The sequence below is a fragment of the Parasteatoda tepidariorum genome, chromosome 5 (assembly GCF_982258835.1).
Source record: "Parasteatoda tepidariorum strain Cologne lab strain chromosome 5, Ptep-v5.0, whole genome shotgun sequence".
Classification (NCBI taxonomy): Eukaryota; Metazoa; Arthropoda; class Arachnida; order Araneae; family Theridiidae; genus Parasteatoda; species Parasteatoda tepidariorum.
In genome coordinates, this window is record NC_141759.1 from 63657302 (window position 1) to 63682354 (window position 25053).

At 27.5% G+C, this 25053-nt stretch overlaps 1 protein-coding gene across 7 annotated transcripts in view; it reads right to left on the reverse strand.

Moving 5' to 3' along the window:
* Positions 1 to 25053, reverse strand: part of LOC107438926 (uncharacterized) — a 53204-nt gene that overhangs the window by 5154 nt on the left and 22997 nt on the right. For all 7 annotated transcript variants that reach the window (XM_071185703.2, XM_016051342.5, XM_071185702.2 and 4 more), the window contains exons 8-18: positions 23485 to 23785; positions 21881 to 22026; positions 20267 to 20699; positions 16576 to 16752; positions 14031 to 14182; positions 12186 to 12287; positions 9589 to 9644; positions 9386 to 9502; positions 7157 to 7282; positions 4586 to 4842; positions 1906 to 2056 (exon numbers count right to left, since the gene is read on the reverse strand). In XM_071185703.2, the coding sequence (XP_071041804.2) occupies positions 1906 to 2056; positions 4586 to 4842; positions 7157 to 7282; positions 9386 to 9502; positions 9589 to 9644; positions 12186 to 12287; positions 14031 to 14182; positions 16576 to 16752; positions 20267 to 20699; positions 21881 to 22026; positions 23485 to 23785 (2018 nt within the window). The remainder of the gene's footprint in view (positions 1 to 1905; positions 2057 to 4585; positions 4843 to 7156; positions 7283 to 9385; positions 9503 to 9588; positions 9645 to 12185; positions 12288 to 14030; positions 14183 to 16575; positions 16753 to 20266; positions 20700 to 21880; positions 22027 to 23484; positions 23786 to 25053) is intronic.

The window sequence follows — 25053 nt, forward strand, 5'->3', positions numbered from 1 at the left end:
ATTTAACAGATAATAATTTCCAAACTAAGTTCTAAAACAGCGCAGCAGTCAAAGTAAATTTTACAAAACAACTAATAACTTTCAAACTAATTATCAAATGATCATTTTGTTAAGTACATATCTTAATTAAGTATACATCTAAGCAAATAAATATCTTAAAATTTACATTGGTAGGCAATATTTTTAGCTAACTGCAATCTGGATACATTTTCAAGTTTTAAAAAATAACTAGAATTTAAATTGATAACTTCAATAATAGCATTCAATAAACTGCATAGTAGAATTTTAATTGTTAAAACAGTTTTGTATTTTTATTAAACACACAAAACATTGTTTTATAACCTCAATAAAATATGGGTTGCATAGCATTAAAAATTGCACCCTGAAGAAGAAGCAATATTTAATATATTATTCAACAATATAATTATCATAAAGATACATAGTTAGTAAAATTATTGAGTCAAATTTATGCGTATTATTTATATAAAATGACAACACACTTATAATTAAATGTGAATTGATCAAGAGACAAAAAGCTTATTATAAATTATATTTCTGTTCCAATTGAAACATCTTTATAAAGTGTGTAAATTTAATTTATTTTAAAAAAGCGTATTTATTTTAATTTTTTTCAGTGGATCATTTAAAAGCGGAAATAACTGCTTCAAGCTTCAAATTGAGATCAGAAAACTAAAACAATGTATAATTAGGTAAGACACTCTAGAGACTACTCAAGAATTTTGGGAAAATTGTGTTTACACTGATTTCTCCTGTTGTATTAAAATATAAGTATACGGTTATGTAATAAATCCTTTAAAAAATATTTATGGGGAAACTAGGAAAACATAATTGAGGATACTTATTTAATAGGAAGTACATGCAGGGCTGCCACTGGATGAAAACAAGAAAAATAGTTGCTTTAGTTGCATCATATACGAAAAAAAAGTCTCCTAAACAGTCTCCAAGATATATAAAATAGTTGCTAACATCATATCCTCCTCTAACATAATTTTAATTATTTGTGCTGTAGTAGCATAAAATTCAAATAACATGCAGTTAGATACTCATATTTTTATAAAAAATGTACATTTATTTCTGGATTTGCCAACAATATATTCTTTCACACTACGCATAAAAACAGGGAGTTTTATTTTTATCTGTTACAGAACAGTTGAATTTGAAACTTGAATTTCCTTTCTCGGTTCTAATTTGCAGCTGCTTAGTTTAGACATTAAAAATAATAATAATAATAATAAATATTGCAATTTAATTCTGTTTTATTTTGTTTATTTTTCATAACTGACATATTTCCAAATTTTAATGCTTATCAAAAAAATTACGATCACAATTCGACAAAACGAATATCACATGTACCTTTTTTTCTATTCTAAATAGCTCTAAAAAAAATTAACAACACATTTTGTGTAATTAAAGACAATTTTTCTAATTTTGCTACTTAGTTCAAATTAAAAGAGGGGGGAAAACTTAATCCTCAGAGATATTACATTAGCTTTCTGAAGCAGGAAGAGCAAATTCCAATTCCATCAGTCTGATAGGTTAAATATGTTTGTCATGCTTTTGACATCAAACAGTGAGAAATAATAAAGTTAGGATAAAACGAAAGGGCGGCAAAAAAAAGTGGTGGAAGGGGGAAACTCCTGAAGCTATTCTTTATTTTAGTCACTTTGGCTTAAAAAAGTTGCCGATTTTACGCAAATCATTGCAAATTATTTGTTTTTACTCATATTTCTACTAAAAAAGTCGCCATAGTTGCTATTGCTTTAAAATAGTCGTTTTAGTCACCTTTTTAGTCTCCAATGGCAGCCCTGTACATGTAAAAATGCGAATACCCAGAACATTTTGTTTAATGTTTTAAGAGGGGGTAAATTAAAATTTCACACTAACGTTTCTTTTCTTCGACCACCTTCATAATATGTAACATTATTATTAGGACTCCTTTCGGGAAGCTCTGATGAATCATCTTCATCTGAATCAGGAGGCTCCTCCACCTCATATGAAGAATCATTATTTACAATATCAGCTTGGGTTTGGGAATCTATAAAATAAATAATTGACAACTCTTAAAGCAATAAAAAAAATACAAAGCAAATAGTATAAAACATAGTCTTTTTTTTAACTATACCTGTTATACTTTGTACAAGTCATGAAAACAAATTACACAGATATTAGTTTGGCAAGGTTTTGGTCACAACAGGTAAAAAACCATGTTTTTTACAGTCTTGTTAAAAACATAGACTTATCCATTCTAAGTTCTTGATACTTAGTTGTAGACAAAAAATATCAAGTGTGATTCAAATTTCATTTGTAGAAATATGAACAGATAAATAATCGGAATTTTAAAAAATCCATAGCACTCATAGTTAAAAATTGAAAAAACTATGCCGGAAATTGAAGAAGAAAAAAAAAGAAGGGTTGAAATTGTTGCATTAGAAGTAAATAAACAAGTAATTTGAGTTTTGCAATTGTGATGTAAGTCATTGGAGTTTCTTTTCAATTGTATAAAAAAAAATTGTGATTTTTTTTAAAAATGGAAAATTACTAGCTATGACATGCATGGATTACCGATGATATTGGTGCTAACTGAATAGATTTAGAAAAAAACGAGTAAAAAGTTGTAGCAATAATTACTGAAAAAAATAATCAAAACACTTCATATATTTACGATGTAATAAGCACTAGTTGTGAGTGATTTAGTGAAGACTCAAAATTGTGATTGAAAATTTTCAAATGTGTAAACAACAAAAATATTGGATCAATTTTATTTCAACCAAATCAAGGAAAATAAAGAAACAAAGGAAAGAAAAATATACCACATGGATTATTTTCGACAAATCTGAATTTGTTACAAAATCTCCACTAACAGTAAAATTTTATTAAAATGTACGATACTGAATGCCTTATGAAAATAAAAAACAAAGAAAGAACGTGATTTTGAGAGCAAACTAAGCTATAAACTTTTGCGATTTCAGATTATTATTTTTTAATATTGTCTAATTGAGATTCTAGTTGAAGCCAGTAATTATCCAATTTTTTTAATTCTCAAATAGGAATAGAAAAATCAGAAGCATTTCTCTCCCCCTTGATATGCGAGAAAAGCATTTTTTGAAACTAGTTCTGCAGAGTAAAAAATATCTTTTGAAAATTTCGGCAGAAAGGAAAACCAAAATGTTTTATTTTTCATTATTAACAAATGAAAATATAAAAATCGCATTTCTTTCCTGTCCTATGCGCAAGAAAGACATTGTTTGAATGTAATTCTGGATGGGGAAAAAAATTATTCAAAAATTTCTGGATAAAAGAACAATTTTTTTACTCCATTATTCTTAATTTTTCATTATTCTCAAATTAGAAGAGAAAAATCACAAGCATTTCATTCTGATCACGTATTTCGAATATAATTCTGAGAAGAAGAAAAAAAATCTTTCGAAAATTTCTCCAGAAAAGAAATTTAAAATTTCTTACTTCCAAAGGAAAAATCTTTCTGCAAAAACTCTATCATTTTGCGGCAATGTCGCTGTGATTCTGGCACAGTATTATTAATGCTATCTAGAGCTTAACTTGGGTTTCAACATTTTGCTAAAATATTAATTGTAATCAGAAGTAAAACACATGCATCATAATCTTATTTCTCTTTAAGCTGTGCAATTTTATTTCTCCTCCCCTCCAGTTAAACATGAATTGGCAAGCAGACACAGAAGCTAGCGTACTAAAAAGAATTCTGCCCCCTGCTCGAACGCCATTCAAAACGAATGAATTAAAAAACATGTGCAGTTGCAATACTTGACCACAAGTCATTATTCCATTTACTTAGCTGACACTATGTTCAAATGGGGAATAGCAAAATTGATAGATGATCTTAAAATTTTTTTAAAAAAAAAAGTAGGAAATGACAGCAAAGAAAGGAGGGGTGCCGAAATATAAGGAAAAGTAGGAGGTCAGTGGTCCCTGCACTAGAGATACGTATTGATCCTTTTGAGGTGTGGTGTTCTTACCACGACCACTGGAACGCTTTTGCATTGCATTTACAGATTCAGCGGCCTTTTCAATCGGGAGATGACACTTTTTGACACTCGCATTACTGTGGCCACAGTGGTGACTCTTTAAGCTGCTTCCAGTTATCTAACAGCTCGTCCCAATCGTAAGCACTTAAATGATGTCTTACTGATATTTTGCACTTAATTATTGCAACACCATCTCAAATTTCACAGAAATAAAATCAACAACCTAAGGAGTTATATTGGTTAAACACCTAACAGCATGAGTTTTCGAATGAATGAAGAGATTGTATACACTGCCCTTTATACAGATAAAGGGCCCTGCTTTACCACGCTGCCTTAACTTGATTTTACGGTTATTGGTGGGCTGTCAGGAACACTACTTTTGATAAATCAGTTGTTCCTTAGCAATTGTCAAGCAGTGCAGTTTTAGTCTTCACATTTAGAAAGTAATTGTAGTTAGCTACATAAGTAATGTAGTTTTTTCAGACCTCTGATCTGGAAATACAATAAATAAGCACAAAAGTGAAATGATACATTTGAAAATTTGTTTGAAATTTATAATATACCTTCAGTAATACTAGTTTCTTCTTTAATTATTACTTTATTCGTCACATGGTCATTCGACGAAGTAACTATATCGGTTGCTTTGGCAGTTTTAGGCTCTGCTTTTTCCACTGGTGGATCTGGAATATGACCAGGATAACAAATAAAAGCTAAAAACCAATGATTATGTTGGTTCACAGGTATGACAATATAATCTTTAGAAAAGATGTCCACATGTTTTGTCCATGTCTTCACTTGATTATGCCTTCTTACTTGCATGCTAAAAATAAGTGAATAAATAAGAACTGGATAAATAAAATATTGATAAGTTTATAACTGTATACCTATAAAGCGATTTAAATTACCTAAATAATGAACATTTTTAAAGAACCTTAGATGCAAATCACATATTAAATTTCTTAACCAGATGCAACAAAAAGATATATAAAATCTAAATTTTATATTAAATTATATAATGACCAATAAATAATAAGGTTAAATTCATTTACCAAAAAAATAGCCAAGTTATTTCAAGAGTAAATACTAAGAAAAAGTCTGGCAAACTTATTATCAAATTCATAAGGGCATTAAATTAAACAATTGTTTACTCTCTGCGTCAATAAAGATTAAGAATTAACTTTAGCTTTAACAGCTAACTTTAAGGAGGTGGGATGAACGATTATAGGGGAAGTGAAAGAGCAAATAGTTTTCAATAAACAGTTGTGAGAAATCTGTTGCAATTACGAGTAATAAGACATCTAGAAAGGTAAAAATTTATTTATTTTTCCGTTCAAATGTAAATTCAATACAAGTAACTATAGAATACATAATATTGAGAGCATAATCGATGCTTACATTGTCTATAAATGTGAAACAATTATTGAAATGTTGGTCAATAAAAGAAGAACTTTGATATTCACTTCAAAGTAATGCACATACTCAAGGAGCTGAGAGGATTATAGCTAAGCCATCAATCATTCCATAAAATTTACTATTAAAAGTGAAGGTGAACTGCTCTTATATTTTAAGTAATATATTTTAAAAATATATATTACAATATTCAATTTTATTTTTTAAAAAAAGCCATAATTTTTGGTTATAGATAACATAACACTTGATTTTTTTTTTCTTCTTACAAACATGTTAAATATAAGTAAAAAGAGATTTTGATAATTTGGAGAAGAGTGATGAGAATGAAGTACCAGCAGTTGATTTGTTTGAAATTATAAAAATTGCACTTCATTATTAACTTTAAGTTCTTTGATGCATAAGACAGCAAGGTAAAACTTGCAGCCAAGTTTTCATCTTTAATAGTTCTTGCCTTTCCAACATGAAAAATTATTTTAATTGAACATTAGAAAATAAATATCTTATCTTTCTAACAGCTTAATGCTTTTTAAGTAATACTACTCAAGCTTACAGCAACACCCTACAATCCTCATTTAACTTATAACAGTGTTAAGCTTCCCTCTTCAACAATTGCTGTGTGCTTATTATTATTTTCACTTTAATTAATAGTGTTAAAAGGAGCTAGGAAGTAAAGGGGACGTTCTTGAAAAGTCCGTCAGCAATTGGAATAGACTTTTCACAAAAACTGTCACTAATATTGTCAATTTAATAAAGGGTAGAAATGTATTGAAATTTTCGCCTTTTCTCAGATAAGAAATGCAAACATTGGGTATGCATATCAAGAAAAAACTGGAAATCTGATTTCTAAATACTTTTCCTTTTTTGGCAGATATACACCTCATCTTAAGGCCTGAAACTACAAGGCAAGAAACAAAATATTTTCCACCTCTATCAAAATATTAAAAACTAAAAATATTTGGGAAAAAAAAAAGAACTTTTATAGCAAATTACTTGAAAGCAATTACAGCACACTTCCCCTCTAGGAAGCAAAAACAGTTGAAAGAAGAAGAAAAAACATCTCACATTTTAGCACGTTTAATAAAATATTAAATATTGAAAAAGAATTTTGACAGATTCAAAGATTTTTAATGCCTTGCAGTCTACAGATGGAAATTTGCGATCTCCAGGTAAACGGTAAATAAACTTTAAAACTAAAAAGTGTGATATGCCTAAAATTTTCCGGTAGAACCTTTACCTAAACAGCTTGAACTCTTTCTGGTAGTAGATATGCTTACAAAATTGCCTTTGTTGCTTTCCGACAAATAAAACCAAAAATAAAAAAAACCAATTGGAAGTACTTCACTGGAATCGAATCTGACACTTTTAACTGAATTCACTGGGATTGACTTTACTTTATCAGGAACCAAACTTTATCAGGAAAGCAGTGCATCATACTGACTTTACAAATGTAAAATTAAATGGTATACTAAACTTTTCCCTCACTTCATAGCATTTCTCTGCCCACAATTTCTTGCCTTGAGAAACTAAACTTGAGTAACTAAAAGTTGAACGACACTGACTAGATGTGAGAAAAATAATGTAGCATATGTTTACAAATAAAAACTTAGTAAATTACTTCTTACAAATTTGTAACATAAAACAAAATTACAATAAAGAAATAAATCCAGATAATACAATTTTTGATAAAGAAAAAGTTGAAAAAATAAACAATTCAAAGTACATACGTTTTCGGTCCATCATCTCCCGGTCTTATCCTATCAGGTTTTTGTGTCAATCGTGGATAAAAGAATGAACTAAATATGTGAGTTTTTTCTCTATCACGAGGTGACAGTTTTTCATAAAATACATATCTGGAAAAAAAATTCTTATTAATATCAAATAAAAATATCTTTGATGTAATTCATATAATTTATTGAGTTTACAAAATTGAAATATACTAATTTAAACAACTTATAAACTAGTTTATGAAAAAAATGTACTTTTAAAAAATATAATTGATACATTGAAAAGATTATTAACCAATAACAAGAATATACTACATACTATTACAAAAAAATGTATTCAATGATAATACAATTTCTGGAATCATAATTTTTTATTTATTTACTCTAATTTATTTATTTACTATATTTATTATTATTTTAAAACTCTGAAAAAAAATAGGCTTTTAAAATAAACTCAGGTTTTGTAACGATTCAAAATAAAAAATAAAAATTAGCACATTTATGTTATGGTTTGTAATCAGGACATTTTAAATATTTAGATGCTAGATTATTTTGATGAAGGAGAAACGGACAGCTAAAAAAAATAGCGTAATCCACACCAAATTTTTATTTTGAGCAACAACTGTGGATTTCTTTGAACTTTAAAAAAAAAAACACTTATTCAAAAACGATTAATATTTGTTAGTGTGTCGAAAATTAGAAATTTACCTACGAATTTAATGACTATTTTCACAACTTATAAAAATAATTATGATCACCAAAAGGATTCACTACAATCTGAAAGTAGAGAGCAATAAAATGTTACTTTATATTTTAGAAAATGAAGAAAAAAAGTAATAAGTAAAAACTAGGGATTTCTATTTTAAACAAAAGTTTTGCAAAATTAAGAACATTGAGGAAAAAAGAAACATTTTTTTTACAGAATGAAAATTCATCACTAAGATGAAAGAGTACACTCCTGTCCCTTCGCTAAGATCAGTGATTAACTTTCAATTTGTCACTGTTACAATGACATAATGAAATGCTTATAAAGAAACAAAAGCAACACACAATGTTGTGTCTATCAATCAACTTATCCATAGATCCATAGACCAATTTATGGCCTGGTAATTGGAGACTACTTGTCTAAACAATTAATCCTTACTGATTTTAGATTAATTACAATCATTTATATACAAGATATTAAACGATTTTCATTTACATACAAGAGTTATACATTACATTACAATAATTGAGCAGTGAATTCACTTTAATAACAGAGTTTTACTCATGTTACTATTTTAGTAGTAATATTTATTAAGGAGCAAGTAATGAAATTTTTTCCTGTGACATAGTGTTTTCCGACATTACTTTATACATAATTTGGAAACTGCTACAGTACCTGCAAGTTTTTTTACCATGAACACCAGAAAGCAATACTGTTTTTGAAAGTTAACAGACGAATGCTTTTAAAAGATGTTAACTAAATTACAAATTTTATGAAAGAATGATACATTTTTAAAGAAGACTGGAAGTTTTTTGTACAAATATTTGTACAGATTAAAAATTTCAAACAATGACTACTCAGAGTAATATCTTAAAAAAATTCTTAAAATTGCTCACACTTATATATTTTTTCAAAAAATATTTTCATTTTTTTTTGTTTTGCTAAAAAGAAATGTATAATAAACTATATATTCAGTATACCTTACTTTTCTAAATTTTTAGAACAAAGTTTGACATTTTCAGCTTTAGCAGTGAATGTCACTTCTTTTTTACTTAATGATCATGAATGTTTTGTGTTGAATATTCATGCATCTCTTATGTTGTATTTTGTTCTTTATCTTATGAATTGCTAAAAATAGCGAATTGGGCAAGCTTGAGATGGGAATTTAGAATTGAGGACACTAGTTCAACATGAGGCCTAGCAGCATAGACATTCTCTCTTTTATCTGATCTCCTCTAAAGCTCATTTATAAATATTAAGTGCTAATCTAGATTGATAAGAATTTAAAAATTGATTTATTATTCATACAAATTCTCAAGTTGTCCCAAAAATTAAAATTGTGTTAAAATTAAAGGTTATATGATGGTTTTCTTATGTACTTTAACATGCACACAAAAAATCCATAGTATGAACCAAATTGTGCAGCAAATTTTATCTTTATTTTATAAATATGAGATACAATTTCAAAGCAAGTTATAAAAACCTAATTTAAAAAATAATTAAGGGTAAAAATATATACTAACTTTAAATAAAAATCTAAAATAGCATCATTTAAAAATTCTCCTTCTTCTAGAGTAGCCAAATCAGCAGTATTTATTGCTATGCCACCAGTTTGAGGTGGTGGTGGATATGTTAGAATTCTAAAATATAAAAAAAAATAAGTAAGATACATAATTTATTTGAACCAGAAATTAAAAATAAAAAAAAAAATCTCAAATATATTTACTTCACAACAGGTGCTGGAGGTCCTGGTTTGACAGTCACTTTAGTAATTGACAATGCCTGCACAGATTAAGAGAAAAATTGATAATTAAAAATTGAAGCAATAAAAAACCAAATATATGTTTGGCAATTAAGTTATCTTGAAAATTTAAACTAATAATTTTTAACTCAGCAATATTAATAACTCAGCAATATTAATAAAATCAGTATTAATAACTCAGCAATATTAATATTAATAAATTAATAAAATTTATTAGATTAACAAAACAATTCTTAGTATTAGTCAATTGTAACTACCAAACATCATCACAATCAGGGATATCAGATTTTAGCCAAGCCAAGTCAGTTTTTTGTTCTTTTTTTGTTTAAACCACTTAAAAAGAAATCCAGCTGAAATTAAAAACTCCTGCTTTTATTCGAACCAATTTTTTTCAAAAACAGTAATAATATAAAAGAAATATAAAATTCTAAATTTATAACAACATTGATGTAATTGTATGTTATGAACCAGGGATCTGTTCAGGCCGAATTTACTACCATTTAACGGTACCTTCACAAATTCAACTTTAGGAAAAACGATAGTTTCACAAATTCAACTTTAGAAAAAACAGTTGCTTCAGAAAATACTTTTTCTTAAAATTTTATTTTTGCATACCTTAAGAAATGATAAATCCATATTTTTGTGTTGATTTTTAAATATAATATTTAATTTTTCACAAATTACGTCTGAATTTTTACAATATAGGTACCTCTCAGAAAAACCTAGACCAACCCCTGGGAACAATTTGGAACAGCAATTTTCAATTTTCGAAATAGTTTGAAGCAACAGCTTTAATCTTAGAAGCGTTAAGAGCTTTCATTTTACTCTGCTTAGAATACAACTTATTTAATATAGTATAAATATATAATTAATACAATATCAGCTATCATTACTAATAGTCCAAATTTGTAAACAAAATATAATTATTTCAAACAAATCCTGTAAGAAAATACCTAATTTACAGAAAATTTTAATTAATTTAAAAAAATGATCTTTCTGAATGAATTTAAAGTATAATTATGATGAATTAAAAAATGATTGAAATAGGTTTAGAACAATTTCAGACAAGCAAATACGATTTGGAGTAGCAATTATATTATTGAAATTAATAATATTTTATCTATTTATGGAATAAATGACTTTAAGAGAAAGTAAAATTATTACTTAATATCATATGTTACTTTATTATTTTACTGAAAAGACATCAATAAAAATTTAAACACATGTACGTTAATTTTGAATAATAAAATATACTAAAAAGCCAAAGACTGGCTTTTTAAGAGAAAGCCGTTTTTTTAATAAAAGACTATCTTTTTGTTTATAAAAACCAGCCAGCCTGGCCTTTTTCAGAATAGCAGGCTTCTTTGCCACCCGGATTAAAATATTTGGTATGAACAACTGCCCTATCTATAAGTGGCATTTTTTCCTACATTTTGTCAAAATTGGTCGCCATAGTAGTCTTTTCTTCAAAATAGTGGCATTTTTAGTTTCCAATGGCAGTCTTCAAACACAAATCCTTTCTTTTTGCTGACCTGTTAGTGTGATTTTCTTGTAAATATATGTGACTTTGTCATGCATCTTTTTTTCAGCAGTTACAGCAATGGATTTCATTTTTTTAAAAATTAATGTGATGACAACTTAAAACAGAAAGTGCTTCTGTTATTATGAATTAGCAATGTGTATATTACTTTTAAAAATATCTGCAGAGATATTAATACTAGGGTGGCTTGTCACAGAAAGCTAGAGAAAATTCTGCCACAGGGTTTATGTTAAATAGAAGGAACATAAGGAAGTTTATAAATGTCCTGAAGCAATATAAATTTGTGGATGATTAGACATAATTTTTTAAATATCTAAAACAGCAGAGTTTAAAACTATTTCACTTTAAGAATCAAATACTAGATGTACGTTATAAATCTACGATGTACATTGAGTTGTGTCAGTCTAAGCATGCCAAAAAACTAGCAATATCAGTCCAATGCAAGTATGCTCGAGTTTTGCTTCCTACGTTAAAAGCTTACCGTTCTATGAAACATTGCATAGTCTTAATAAGTTAACATTCAAACAGCTATTTATCACTACTTTGCTTTATCTGTATACTATCAAATAGCCAATCTTAAATGCCAATTTTGTCTTTTTACATTAGAAAACAAAATATAGAAAGTATTAAACCTTAACCATGGTACTGTTTTTGTAAGAAAACAAATTAAATAAACTACTGGTTATAAAATTAATGAACTTAAAAAATTTTCCAGCAATTACTTATTATACAGCAGTCACATAATTAAAAGTTTGCCATAATTCAATTTTTAAGTCATGTATTTTTTCCCCCTACTGGGTTTATTCCCATTTAAAAATTTATCAAAAGTGTCATAATACTGAAATGCTGAGCATGCATATGTGAATTAAATATAACAAAGCTAAACACAATTTACTCAACATGCATAAAAGAAATGCAACTATTAATAAACAACACCGTCCATGATAGTTATCAATGAAAAAAATAAACAATAATAACAATGGAAACAAAAATTATTGAATACAACAAAAAATAAACCTACCTGTGAAGATAAACCCGGGGGAAGTCCAGCAACAGTGATTGCAGCTTGTGAAGATGGTGAAGAAGAAACATGTGAATCTTGCGTGATTTTAACAACATTTGTCTGAAATAGAAAGTATTTTAACTGCTCAGTTTCGTTTTTATATTGTATTTAAGACTAACATATAGTAAAAATTTAAATGATACATAACAAATTTGATTTTGTAAATAAATGCTTGGTCAGTGAAGAAATTGATATAAAGCCTCAATAGAAACAAAAGGTTATATACAGTAACAATCTTTCTGTAAACAGGGATGTGAGTAGTCAGAAAGCAAAAAATATATGTATAATATGTAGAAACTATAATGCCAATATCCAAAAATTTAACAAGTGCAATTTTTAAACCTTAAAACCATGTGATTACAAATTCCGATGATTAATTTAAAATTGTATGAATATGAATCACATGCACGATTTTAAAATTGTGTGAATAAGTATTGCAATATTTGATTTTAAATCACATGAATATGAAACTCGATATTGGATTTCAAAGATGCAAAAATACAAATAATTTTTAGATCACATAAATACAAATCACAATGCATAATTTTGAAATCGCGTGAATATAAATCCCACAATGTCTAATTTTTAAATCATACATAAATACGAAAATCGATGTTTTATAGTAAAACCGAATCACGACATTGGAGTTTAAATTTGCTTGAATATGAATCCCTACATAGGATTTTAAAAACATGTAAATACAAATCAAAATATATTGGACTTTTCAACCTCGTAAATAAGAATCGCAATGTACAATATTTAAATCTCGTGAATAAGAATCGCAACATGCAACTTTTAAATCAGGTTAATATGAAAATCGATGTTTGACAATAAAATCGTGTTGATAAGAATCAAGAAAAGTAGTTGTTCTAGTTCATTCAGGTCGCACTAGAGCTGCACAGTGGGCTATTGGCGACAATCTGGGAATTATCCAAGGATAATCCGAAGACATTCCATCACAATTTTGATCCTCTGCAGAGGGGATGGCACCCCCACTCTGGTAGCCTGACGACCTGCACAATCAGTCAAACACTTTATGGTAGAACAGTTTAACGAGGTCCAATACCGCACACCCTCGGTGCCTAAGCAGACTGATCCAAGTGGTCACCCACTCGCACACTGACCGCAGCCAGTGATGCTTGACTGCGGCGATCTGCAGGGAGCTGTGTCTTAACGATCAGTCCACTGCGGGACTAATCGAGAAGAGAAGCAGCGATGTCTGAATTACGAAAATATGAGCTATCTGGCGGGCAGGTAAAAGTGCGGAAAATAGCTAAAATAAGAAAAAACGTGGAAGGGTGGCAGCTACGTAGTTTGAATTTTCTGTTTATCTTTGAAAATTTTAAATATAATAATTTTATTTCAACGGCTGAATTTTCAGAAAAAGCGGAATATTTATTTAAAAAAACTTAAACTTTTAGAGAATCATAGTTTTTATTTTTTTTAAATTTTTATAAAAAGGCTGAAATTCGAGAGACAAAAGCAGAAAAATCTCATCCCTGTTTAAAGCACAATCACTAGAAACAAAAATAAAGATTCAATTAATATCAATTAATTACATCAGAAAAGCACTATATGACAAAGAGCTACCCACCTGCTTATATGCTAACAAAATATTTAAACATTATTAATATTACAAGAAATACACATATTTGTTCAAGCATAGAAAATGGCAATGAACTATTATAACTATTTATTTCCCCTATCAATTTTTAAAATAATGCAGCTAATAAATAATGTTACTACATAAAGAAAGACTAACCATAAAAATGAAAGAAAAAAAAGTCATGCATTTGTTCTTACAACATTAGGAGTAGATTTCACTAATATTTCATTAGCTTCTTTTTGATCAATTTCTTGCATTTTGTTTTTGCCAGGAAAAATTTGGCGCATAAAAGTACGTTGATCATCAGTCAAAGAATCGATGAGGAAAGTAAGCTTATTTTTCTTAAAATCTAAGGAGAGAAAAAAATGCATAATTAAAAATAGCAGGAATTCAGCATGCACATCCTTATTCAATGCAAGCTTTAAGAAGCTCATAAAAGAAGTTATACTAAAAACAAATAGAATTATTCTATTAACAAGCCTGCATAATTCAAATAGCAGAATCTATATTTGAGCGACACAAAGTCTTTTAATTAAAAAAAATAATTCATGACAACAAGTTTAAATTCTTCATGCTCGTAATTTGCTTTTCCCTTTACAGCTAATAGTTTTTAAAGGAAATTTTAAGCCGGTATTATACCGCTACATTTTGTCACAAAATGAAGACAATAAAAATCTTCAGAAAAAAAAAGAAATATTTTTAATTAAGTAAAACCTTACTTTACAGTTAAGCCTCACACAGCGGACAATTTTCAAAGCCCTTGAAGTGAAAACCAACAGCATCCTGCATCTAAATAAGCCATTTTAAATTTTTTTGAGGTCCATATTTCATTTTCTGTTGCTATTATTGAACATAAATTTTCCATAGATTTGATTGATATTTGATTAGGAACAAAATTAGGGAGTACGGAAAGGGACTTATTTTTGTGCCTGACATGGAAAAAAAGACTAAAATTTCTTACATCTTTTTACCGCAGTTAATAAAATTATTCAGAGTTTGGAGTTTCATACAGCATGATAATAGCAAGAACTCTACCAACTATCTCTTTTAAAGAGCTCAACTTTAGCCAAAAGCTACATTAGGAATTGAGTTTAAAAACCATTCTTAATAATTATGCTCAGCTCTCAAGACATTAATTTAGATTTTTATCTTCTTATACCTTATTCTCAGTGTATTTTCCTGTATCAATTTGCTTTCAAATCAAACAAAAATTCATTATACAAAGTGTGATTGAATTTAAAGAGATTTCAAAAGTGTTTTCAAGAGTGTAAGGTAAGTTTTAATTATTTTAAATACATAAGAACAGACAGTTAACATAAAAGCATTTAGTTTTCAAACTGAAAATTATTTTTTATTTTTATTTTCAACAACATCTTTAATATGTCATTCTCCCTCTTTATGTATTTTATTTTATAACCAGCATTGAACAGCTGACCCAATTCTGAGTTTACAACTACTATTGTTTAAGTAAGTAACCATCTAATTTTGAACCCAACCCAGAAGACAAGGAAAGTCATGGATTGAGCATTGGGACTAACTAGCCTTCGTCCAGGACTTTTGATAGATCCAATACGCATTTGCATTACACTAAGATGAAAACTATGAAAATCTTGCATGATTAGCCTGGCTGCAAGGGGATTCTAACCAAAGATTCGTCTACCACTGAGGATATTTTAAATCTGCACTGCAGCAAGCTGGAAGCAGAATTCATAGCAACAAGTCAATCCTGGGATTCGTACCTGGTACACCTCATACTGAGAGAAAAGCTCTATCCCCTGAGCCACCACGACTGCTCCATATGTATTTGAAAATTTCTCTGCTAACCAGGCTCATAACCTGTTGTAGCATCTCCACAAGAAAAAAATGCCATTACATGATAAGCACATTGTGCTCCTGCCCACGACTATTGGACAGGAGCACAATTCCATTTTCACTTAAATTAAAAGTTTTTGACAAGATTCAAAAACATTCATCGCTAAAAGTGCTGTTACAAAATCGCCCAAATTCACAACCATACCTTAAGACCATTACTGGGCTAATAATTTTAATTTAGTTAAGCTAAAATATATTAGTACAAATTTTGAACGCATCTGTAACATTCTAACAGTCAAACTACCTTTTATATGATTAACAAAAATTATTTAGATATTAATGCAATTATTGAAAAAAAAAATTCGTGTTTTCATTAATTTCCCTTTTATTAAAATAATTCTTAAAATAAGTTACTTTTCACAGTTATTCAATATCTTTTTAAAGCTTTATATAAAATATTATTTTACTGACATTCTAAACCAACACGCGTATCCGTTAACAATACTGTTTAGAAATTTTAAACGGTTTTCTTTTTCAAATTAAAAGTTTTTTTTTTTAATTAAAAGAATTCATATACGTCATAAAATATGAATAATTTTTATAATTGATTTTAGTTCATAAAACATCAAAAAATTTTAATTATACAAAACATTAAAAAAACAAATTAAAGAAAAAATAATAATATATAAAATAAGTTACAAGAAAATACCCCAGCTTTATTGTTTTATTTGTTAAATTTTATGTTTACATAGTAGGAGCAGTAGAAGCAACTTATTAACCCTGATTCTTAGAACGTCTTTGAGAACTGGTAATTAAGAACTTAAACAATCAAAAATGTTTGGGGAAAAAAATAAGTGATAAATATAATGATAACAATAAAACTTCAGGTAAATAATTTACAAATGCAATAAACAAAAAACCAAACATTACCATTTGATTTGGGCAAAAAAAGTTCACTATGAGACTTGTTCATATGTAAAGTTCTTCTGACATATTCTCCAAAACTTTCAGTCGTTAATACAAATATGATTGGTAGACACTTTCCAAAGTGAATCAACATATTTCCTACATCTGTAGCCATTAGCATTATTTGAACAAATGTTTTGTCTATAATAAAACCAAATAAAAAAATATTAAAAATTGAATAACAAGTTAAAAAAATTTTTAAAGTGAAATGAATACTTATATTAAGATATTTTTTAACGATATTACTAACAGAAAATTTATAACCTAAGGGGAAATTTGCATCTTCATAATGTATAATTGATTCAATAAACAGTTCAATGGCACTAGAACTTGATTTAGATAGGCTAAACTAGACATTAGGTAAAACAACTTATCATAATATGCACTCACAATAACAATATTAAAAAGAGCCAGAAATTATGTCTACAGTAAAGAAGAAACCAACAAAATAAAAAAAAGGAACTGTCATCATGATATCTCTGAGTTTACAGAAACTGAACCACAAAAGAAGAAAAATATTTTGAAAACAAATTTTAACACTTTAAGTTACTAAACAAATGCCATTAACAAATTATGAACTTTTTTTCACATTAGTTTATTTTAATCACAAATACTAAACAAATGTATATTCAATAGCAATTACCAAAATAATGATTGCTAAATCTTTTTAGAATGAAATCATAGTTTAAATACTGATTTTGATAAAATAAAAGGTCTTTTTTCCAATTTTTTAAATAGAAAATCTGATTTTATTGAAAAAAATTTATAAATGACCAAGCAAAGGAAAAAGTGAAAACATTGTGACATTTACAATATGAGAACTAAATAAATATGTATTTGTTCCTGAATGCCTTTAGAAAAAAAGACATTAGAATTTTACTATTTTAAAAACCTTTAATTTCATATTTTACTGTAATGGCTTCAAATCAAATTTAAACCTGAAATTTACTGCTATTTAAAACTAGTTTGACAAATTGGAGAGTTTCAATCAATCACAGTTTAAATCAATTTCAAATAAAGAGAATCAAAAAATTTGGATAAGTATCAAAACTGAATGAATCACTAAATCCATTCAGTGACTTAATTCTAAATCAGTACTTAATACACAAGAGCCTACTAAATTGCATTAACTACGGAATAAAATTAAACTAATAGCATTGGTACTATTAAAAAATATTATCAAAAAATAAAAACTACAAGACAATGGGATAAATGCTCAAAATCATTTTTAAATGGTTACTTTGTTTCAACTGTGCAGTTGCAATAAAATTTGTTAAAATAATTATAGTCAGTAAACAATCTGAATCAAATGCATATTGCATATAAAGTGCAATACTAAAAGATTTGTAATAAAATGTATTCTTCTGTTAGTGATGCTGCATGTGTTCAATGTAGAGGAAAGTTTTTCTATGACACTTCTTGCCACAAAATTTCAATAATTAATCAACAATCTGAATCTTTTTTTGTATTCATATTTTTTAGAGCATTTTAGGAATTTAATACCAGAATCGTGATTTATCTAATCTAAATGTGTTTAGCAAAATCTTTCAACAAAAAATAAGCACTTTTTAAGCACTAAAAATATTTTTAAGCACAATATACACTAACAAATTGCAAAATAATTTTTTAAGACTTTATATGATCATGATAATTTAATTAGTTTCTGACAAAGAATTCATTTGTTGATTATATTAGCCATCACAAAAAGATAGAGAGATTTTTCGATTCGATTTCAGGGGGTGGGAAAATGAAGCTTGAAATTGAGAATATCTTACAAAATGCAGCAGAGTTGCACATGAGATTGCAAGAATCTCACCAAACCCAGTTCAGTATGGGTACATGCGGATCTGCAAGTATTTGATCAAGCATGTAAACTAATCGGCGTTTTCATATGCTACGGACTGATGGTACGGTAAAATGCATTGTGAAAACGTTAAATAGAACAATGTGAAAACCATGCTTTTGCATAATGCGTGCCGAAAATCGACATGGTAAAGGAAAAAAATCTCATTTTTTTTAGAGGGAAAATTAAGCAATTTTTAATAAAACCCAATAAAAAAAGCACCTGTAAGGGCTTTTGAAATACGGAAATAAGCACCTTTAAGCACTTTTTAAAAACGCTATGCATCATTTTATATAGCTCAAAAATCTAACATTTAAATTTAATTTCTTAAGCATGAAGAACCAAAGTAAATGACAAAAAACACAACGAAACACTAAATTAAGCAGATAATGCTTTCAAGAAAGAAGCCAGTTGATTTGTCATCTCACAAAAGTGTGATACTAAAATCTGAATACAGTGAAACCTGTGTGAGTTAATCCTTTAATGGTCAACTTAAAAGAGTAGAATAAGTTTTTGTTTTTTTATTCCATTTAAAAGCATATCATTTTTATACATTTTTTAATAATCCAAATATACTTAACTCATATCAAATATTATACTAATCGAAACATAAGAAATGTAATTTTATTTTATTCGATAAATTTAATATTAAACTTATTAATTTAATAAAATAACACAAATTTTTTGTTAAGAGTTATACCAGTTATATACTTACTATTATTTCTTAAAATATCAAAGAACATGGGCAACTTATAAACTTAAGATTACAATAATTTTGACACCTTGAAATTTATTTTATAATACTTTTTAGTTAAAGTTAATCACTAATATACCTCATATGGTCAACTCGCAAAAAGAATACAAAACGTAATAGAAGATTCTGCTACCTTATCAAGATTCTAGACTAGCATTAATATTTCTAGAAAAATTTGCTCACTCATTTTTTTTATTGCCAGATAAATTCAGTTTTCGATAAGAGGTCAACTTGACAAGTATTACTGGACTCACTTTAATAAATTCCTATTTCTCCCTCTTTGCCATTAAAAAAAATGTAATACACACATTTCAGAACTTTTTCAGATACAACGGACCACATTGAATTGCACAACTGCACAGAGAGAGACAGATTTTGTCTCATGTCATATAATATTAATTCTACTCCGAATACAGATAATAGCTTATAAACAAAGTTTCACCCACTTCTAGTATAGTTTTTAAGAAATAAAACAAATGTTAAATTTCTTTAGAATCTTTTGTACACTTAGAATGTTAACTCTTGTTAGGGAATTATTTTTCTTTATTTAAAATAGCAAAGCAATATTTTAATATTAACTATGATTTTTAAACTGTTTTTCCATGCTCTGAGCGAAATTTTTTAGAGATTGGTTTTAAATAAATAAAAAGAAATAGGTACGTCTTAAATTCGTTGAATTTTTCAGGCATTACAAAATTAAGAAATGAACAAAGTATTAGGGACATCAAAAGTATGAAGTATTAAGATCATAAAAAAAAAAATTAAAAAAAATTTAAAAAAAAAAACAGAATTATGGGTAGCATATATAATTAATATACTTACGTATTAAAAGATAATTTTTTTTTTTTGTTTGATGAAAATTCTGAACAATTTGGTATCTATATCTATTAGATGGCATAGTTTCAGGAAAAATTAAAAACTTTGAAAACAAAAATAATTTAGGGTAGAAAAGCTGTGAATCTTATAAACATTAAAAATCTTTTTTTCTTTCTTTTTTTTGCAGATAAAAAATATAAATTTATATGAGCATTACAATAACATTGGTAAATGAAACTTACTATCAGTGATAAGTGGAGCTAAGAAATATAAACTTCTGTCAGTTATTGTTACATGAAGAGAGTTCGTGTGTTCTTCAGGGTGAATTTTATAAGAACCGATCCTAATACTTCTACATTTCAAAACAATTTTCTTGGGCAATAAAGACTGCATTTTATTAAATTGGGGCATAAATCTCTCTTCCTCATCAGGAGGGATTTCTTCTTCTTCCTCCTCTTCCAATTCCTCATCTTCTTCATCGAATTCGGGTTGTTCTATTCCTACCTCGTCCATCAATTCCTCTTCTGATTCCATCTCATGTTCCATTTCTTCATCTTCCTGCTCCTCATCTTCTTCTCCCTCTTCCATGTCATGATTCAATCCATGTTTTGATACAAATCGGGTTCCTATTCTGGTTACTCCGGGATATTGCGGGTCATCGAATTCTGGATTCTCCTAAACAGGAGGAAAACAATATGGTATACTGATACAAAGTACCCTTTTCTATAAAAACTACTATTCCTTTAAAACTACTCCCATGCTGTTTACTACTTGTTAAATAAAAGTTTCATAAAATGAAAAATTAAACTTTAGTATGCTACTTATTCACGTAAAATTAATAAAAATAATTGTGATTTCTGACATTAATTTATCAACTAGTAAATAAAAAGCTAAAAACAGTTTAAATATGTAATAAAAAATGCTTGAATAAATTGATTTGATAATAATCTGCAAAAATTAATTTAGAATGGTTTCATTTCAGAATCAAAAAAGAGGCAAGTTTTCATTTAATTGGTATTGTATTCCTGACCAAAATGTAGATAAAGTTTAATACTCTAATTATTTAGCATATTTATAGTATATATTTATAATATGATGGCCGACGCTAAGGTTTTAAATTATTAGCCAAACATCAAAAGTATTTGCAAATGCAAATTTTAATTTTCCATGATTAATTTTTTTCCCATAGAATACTATTTTATGGTAGTTTGTTTCAGGCTTATATTATTTGAACCCAATTCTAAATGGTTATGCAGCGCATCTACCGAAAATTACTGTAATCAAATAAAAAACACTGATTTGTTTTGAAAAATTCATTTTTTTGTAATTTTACGGATCGAGTTAAATATACGCTTGTCTTTCCAATGGAAAAAATAATTCGTTAAAACACAATTTATTGGCCAAATTCACGATTTTTTTCATTCACATTTGGCGAGGTGACGAATGCTTAATGCGGGCTTTGAATATATATTTACTCATGCCAAAATAAAACATAAGAATTCATAAGTGTGATCTTCTCATTATTAAAATGACATAATATACTAGTATTTTAACTATAAAAAAAATTATCAGGAATAAGTTTCTATGTGAAAGTACCTGAATCTTATTTTTCGCCACAGCAATGTGATTCGAAGTGAAAGAAAACATTTGGTTATACAAGTTTTGGTTAATAACTAATTGGCATTGATTTTAATTCTTAAGATATTAAATTATTTAGAATTTTTATAGTATAAATATTAATACTTCACCTTAATTTAGTTTATTAAAAAAAAAAATTTTAAAAACTATCTAATAACTTTCATTTCGTGTAAATTTTAAAATTTTCTTGGTAATATTTAAAACATTAAACATCATACTTCTTGCATCATATCTGAATTGCTGGAATGTTCAGATTCAGGATTTTCTTCTAGATCATGAGAATATAATATCTGCCTATTAATATCATCTGGAATGGACTCAAATGGTAAAGCTTCTTCTTCATCTGAAGATAATGTGTAGCAAACTGCCATGAAAGAAAAAAAAATATGTTGTAACACAAGTTTATAGACTAGAGAATTTTTAAAAATGGCAATAGATTTAGAAAATGCTGCAATAATGATAAAATATTTTGAATCCCTTGAATATAGTGAATTTGTTCAAATGGGAAATATAGGAGTAACATATGCAAGATAAGATTTAACTAAACTAATTTAATGTCAAAATATTGAGCAAGTTGCACAATATTTTGAAACAAAATTCATTTAATTAATGAAAATTTTTAACATGCATATCATTAATTACAACACGTTACACTTTTATCATGCAAAGTTTTTACACTTTTAAAAAAGGAAAAAATTGACAAGAAAAAAAAAGAAGCTAAGAGAAATAAAATAAATTTTTTCAACTACTTTTTAATTTTAAGGTGCCAATTTTAGACAAAACACATTTAGAAGCAAATAAATTTGAAGTTGTAAGCAATACAAACTACTTTAAAAATATGTGTGCACAATACTTAAGTCTGTTGCGCCTTTAGTTTGTTTTATGTTTAGAATTAAAAGAAAAAACCATCATTTTGATCTCAAAAACTGTTTTCTGAATGACAAACATGTAAAAACTTGTTTAAACCATTAAAAACTGCCAAAAACTTCAAATGAATGCTAAGAATTAGAAAATCTATTAAAGAAAGAAAAGTTTGAATAATCCAAGTAATCCGCGAAAACATGACTCTTAAAAACAAGTTAGACAGTCTGTATACATGTGTTAGGCCAAATTTTCTAAATTTGAGATATTTTATGAGATGCCTTATCAATTTATTCCAATATATAAATGATTCTAACAAAATTAAAAAATAAATATTAACATTTCTCCCACAAACATCAAAAATACCAATAAAAGTTTGCTGGGAATCTATCTAAACCGTTCCTTTTAAATTCCACCTACTCATGAAAAAAGACAAAATATTTTCATGTATTCTGCAATGAAATAATTCTAACACTGTGTCAATTTATTGCTTTTTGTTTACATACAATGAGTAATAACACTACTAAGAATTCAGTAGTAAGTGAGTCTTTGAACTCAACGAACATATCGCAATAGAGCTCCCAAACTCTTTGTCTTAAAACAAATTTAGCAGTTTTTTTGTACAAATATGACAGAAACGCCAATATATTTTATTGCTTTAATAACTAGTCAGCTTACCAGTGCCAAACAATTATTATAATAAATTCAAGTTATGATAAAATTTTATTTTTAAGTTAGAAAAAATTAGCCTCACTTAGCTTTATCCTTTTTCTTAAAGGATGAGGCTAAGCCCCCTCAGGAATAAAGAATCAGAGTTTAACTGAAAATAATTCAACAGAGAATAAATTAAAAAATTGTTTTATACAATCAGTAAGAAACTAATATTTATGGAAGTAATAAGTAAAAGAATAGTTAATCAAAAACAAAACTACAATTATTGAAGTCAAATTTAAAAACATACCTGGCTCAACGTAACGCCTTTTAGGTCGACCCCGTCTCGGAGATACTTTAACAAGTTGTTGAGTCTGTTGAAATTTGAAATTTTGATTTGGACTAATGTGGTAAACAACATTCATCGTTTTTTGAATATTTGTTGTCACATTCTGTGTCACAACAATTGAAGCTGAATCTGCTTGTGCATTTTTAAGATGATATCTAACAGGTGTGGAAGTAAATACTTCATGACAAGAATCACAAGAAGTCATGTTATAAGAACACTGGCTACATGATGGACATATTACAATTATATTCTGATTAGACTCCTGTAAAAGTTACAAATTAAAAGAAATAAATTAATAGTTACTACAATAAAAAATATATCACACAATTTAAAAACTAACAGCTAAATTAAAATCAGCTCAGAAAGATTTTGAGTCAGATAAAAAACGATAATCAATAATGTATATAACTTAGCGCTGGCCAGCCTCTAAAGGTATACAAGAAAAATATATGTGCATTACCCGCAAAGTTGGAAATCTTGAAATAGCATTCCCTGCAATGACGAATTTTTAAAAAAAATCGGCTGAATCACAAGGTATTTCTTACATGGATGTTTTTTCTAATCAGATATTATAAATAATATCCAAGTAAGACAGCATAAGTAAAATTTATGCTCCAAAAAAAATTTATTAATTAAACAACGAAAATGTACTTTTTCTTTCATCATCAACTATTTTTTTAAAGGACACAAAATGTGATTTTTTTTTTTTTTATGATTTACACATGCCAAATCATACACTCATACTTCTCCTAAAGAGCATTTGTCTTTGTATATAAAGTCTTGGTAATGTACAGATAATCTTTCATACATTATACACAATGTCAACATTTCTATATTACTGGTGACATACATAAAACAATAATCATTAGATTTACAGCTGTATTCTCATAAAACAGGCGCAAAAAATTATAACAAATGTGTCTTAAATGCAGTTGCTTCTGAATTTTGGCAAACTTCCCATTGTCTGATTTTTCTTCTTGTTATTATTATAGCCGATTCCCATTTGTCTTGGAAATCAGATTTTGAATTTCATACAAACTATTTATTTGTCTATGCTTATTTGTATTACAAAAATATTTCTTTTTACTTAAAAAAAAACTTAAAACAGGAAGAAAAAAAGGAATTATGAAAATGCAAAATTTAAAGAATTAAAAAAATATTTCATAATTTCCTATTCATTAAGCTATTCAGTTTAATAAAACTTATTTTGCATTATGATAATGGTGAAGAGGTTTGTAGCTTATCTTAAAATCAATTGAATAATGATTAATTTAAGTATTATTTAAAACTAGCCAAATTAATTTTGCAGACTAAGCTCAAATATTAATTTAGATATTACTTATGATTCATATAAACATTTTTTTTTTTTAAAAAATCAGTTGTGACTTAACTTTAATAATTCATAAAATCACAGAGAATTATCAATGCTAAGTTACTTTCCATGCAGTCTCTCTTAAAAAGAAATTCAAAGTATAATACTAGAGTCACCAGAATTAGCTCATAAATCATTTAAAAAGTATTTCTATTAAA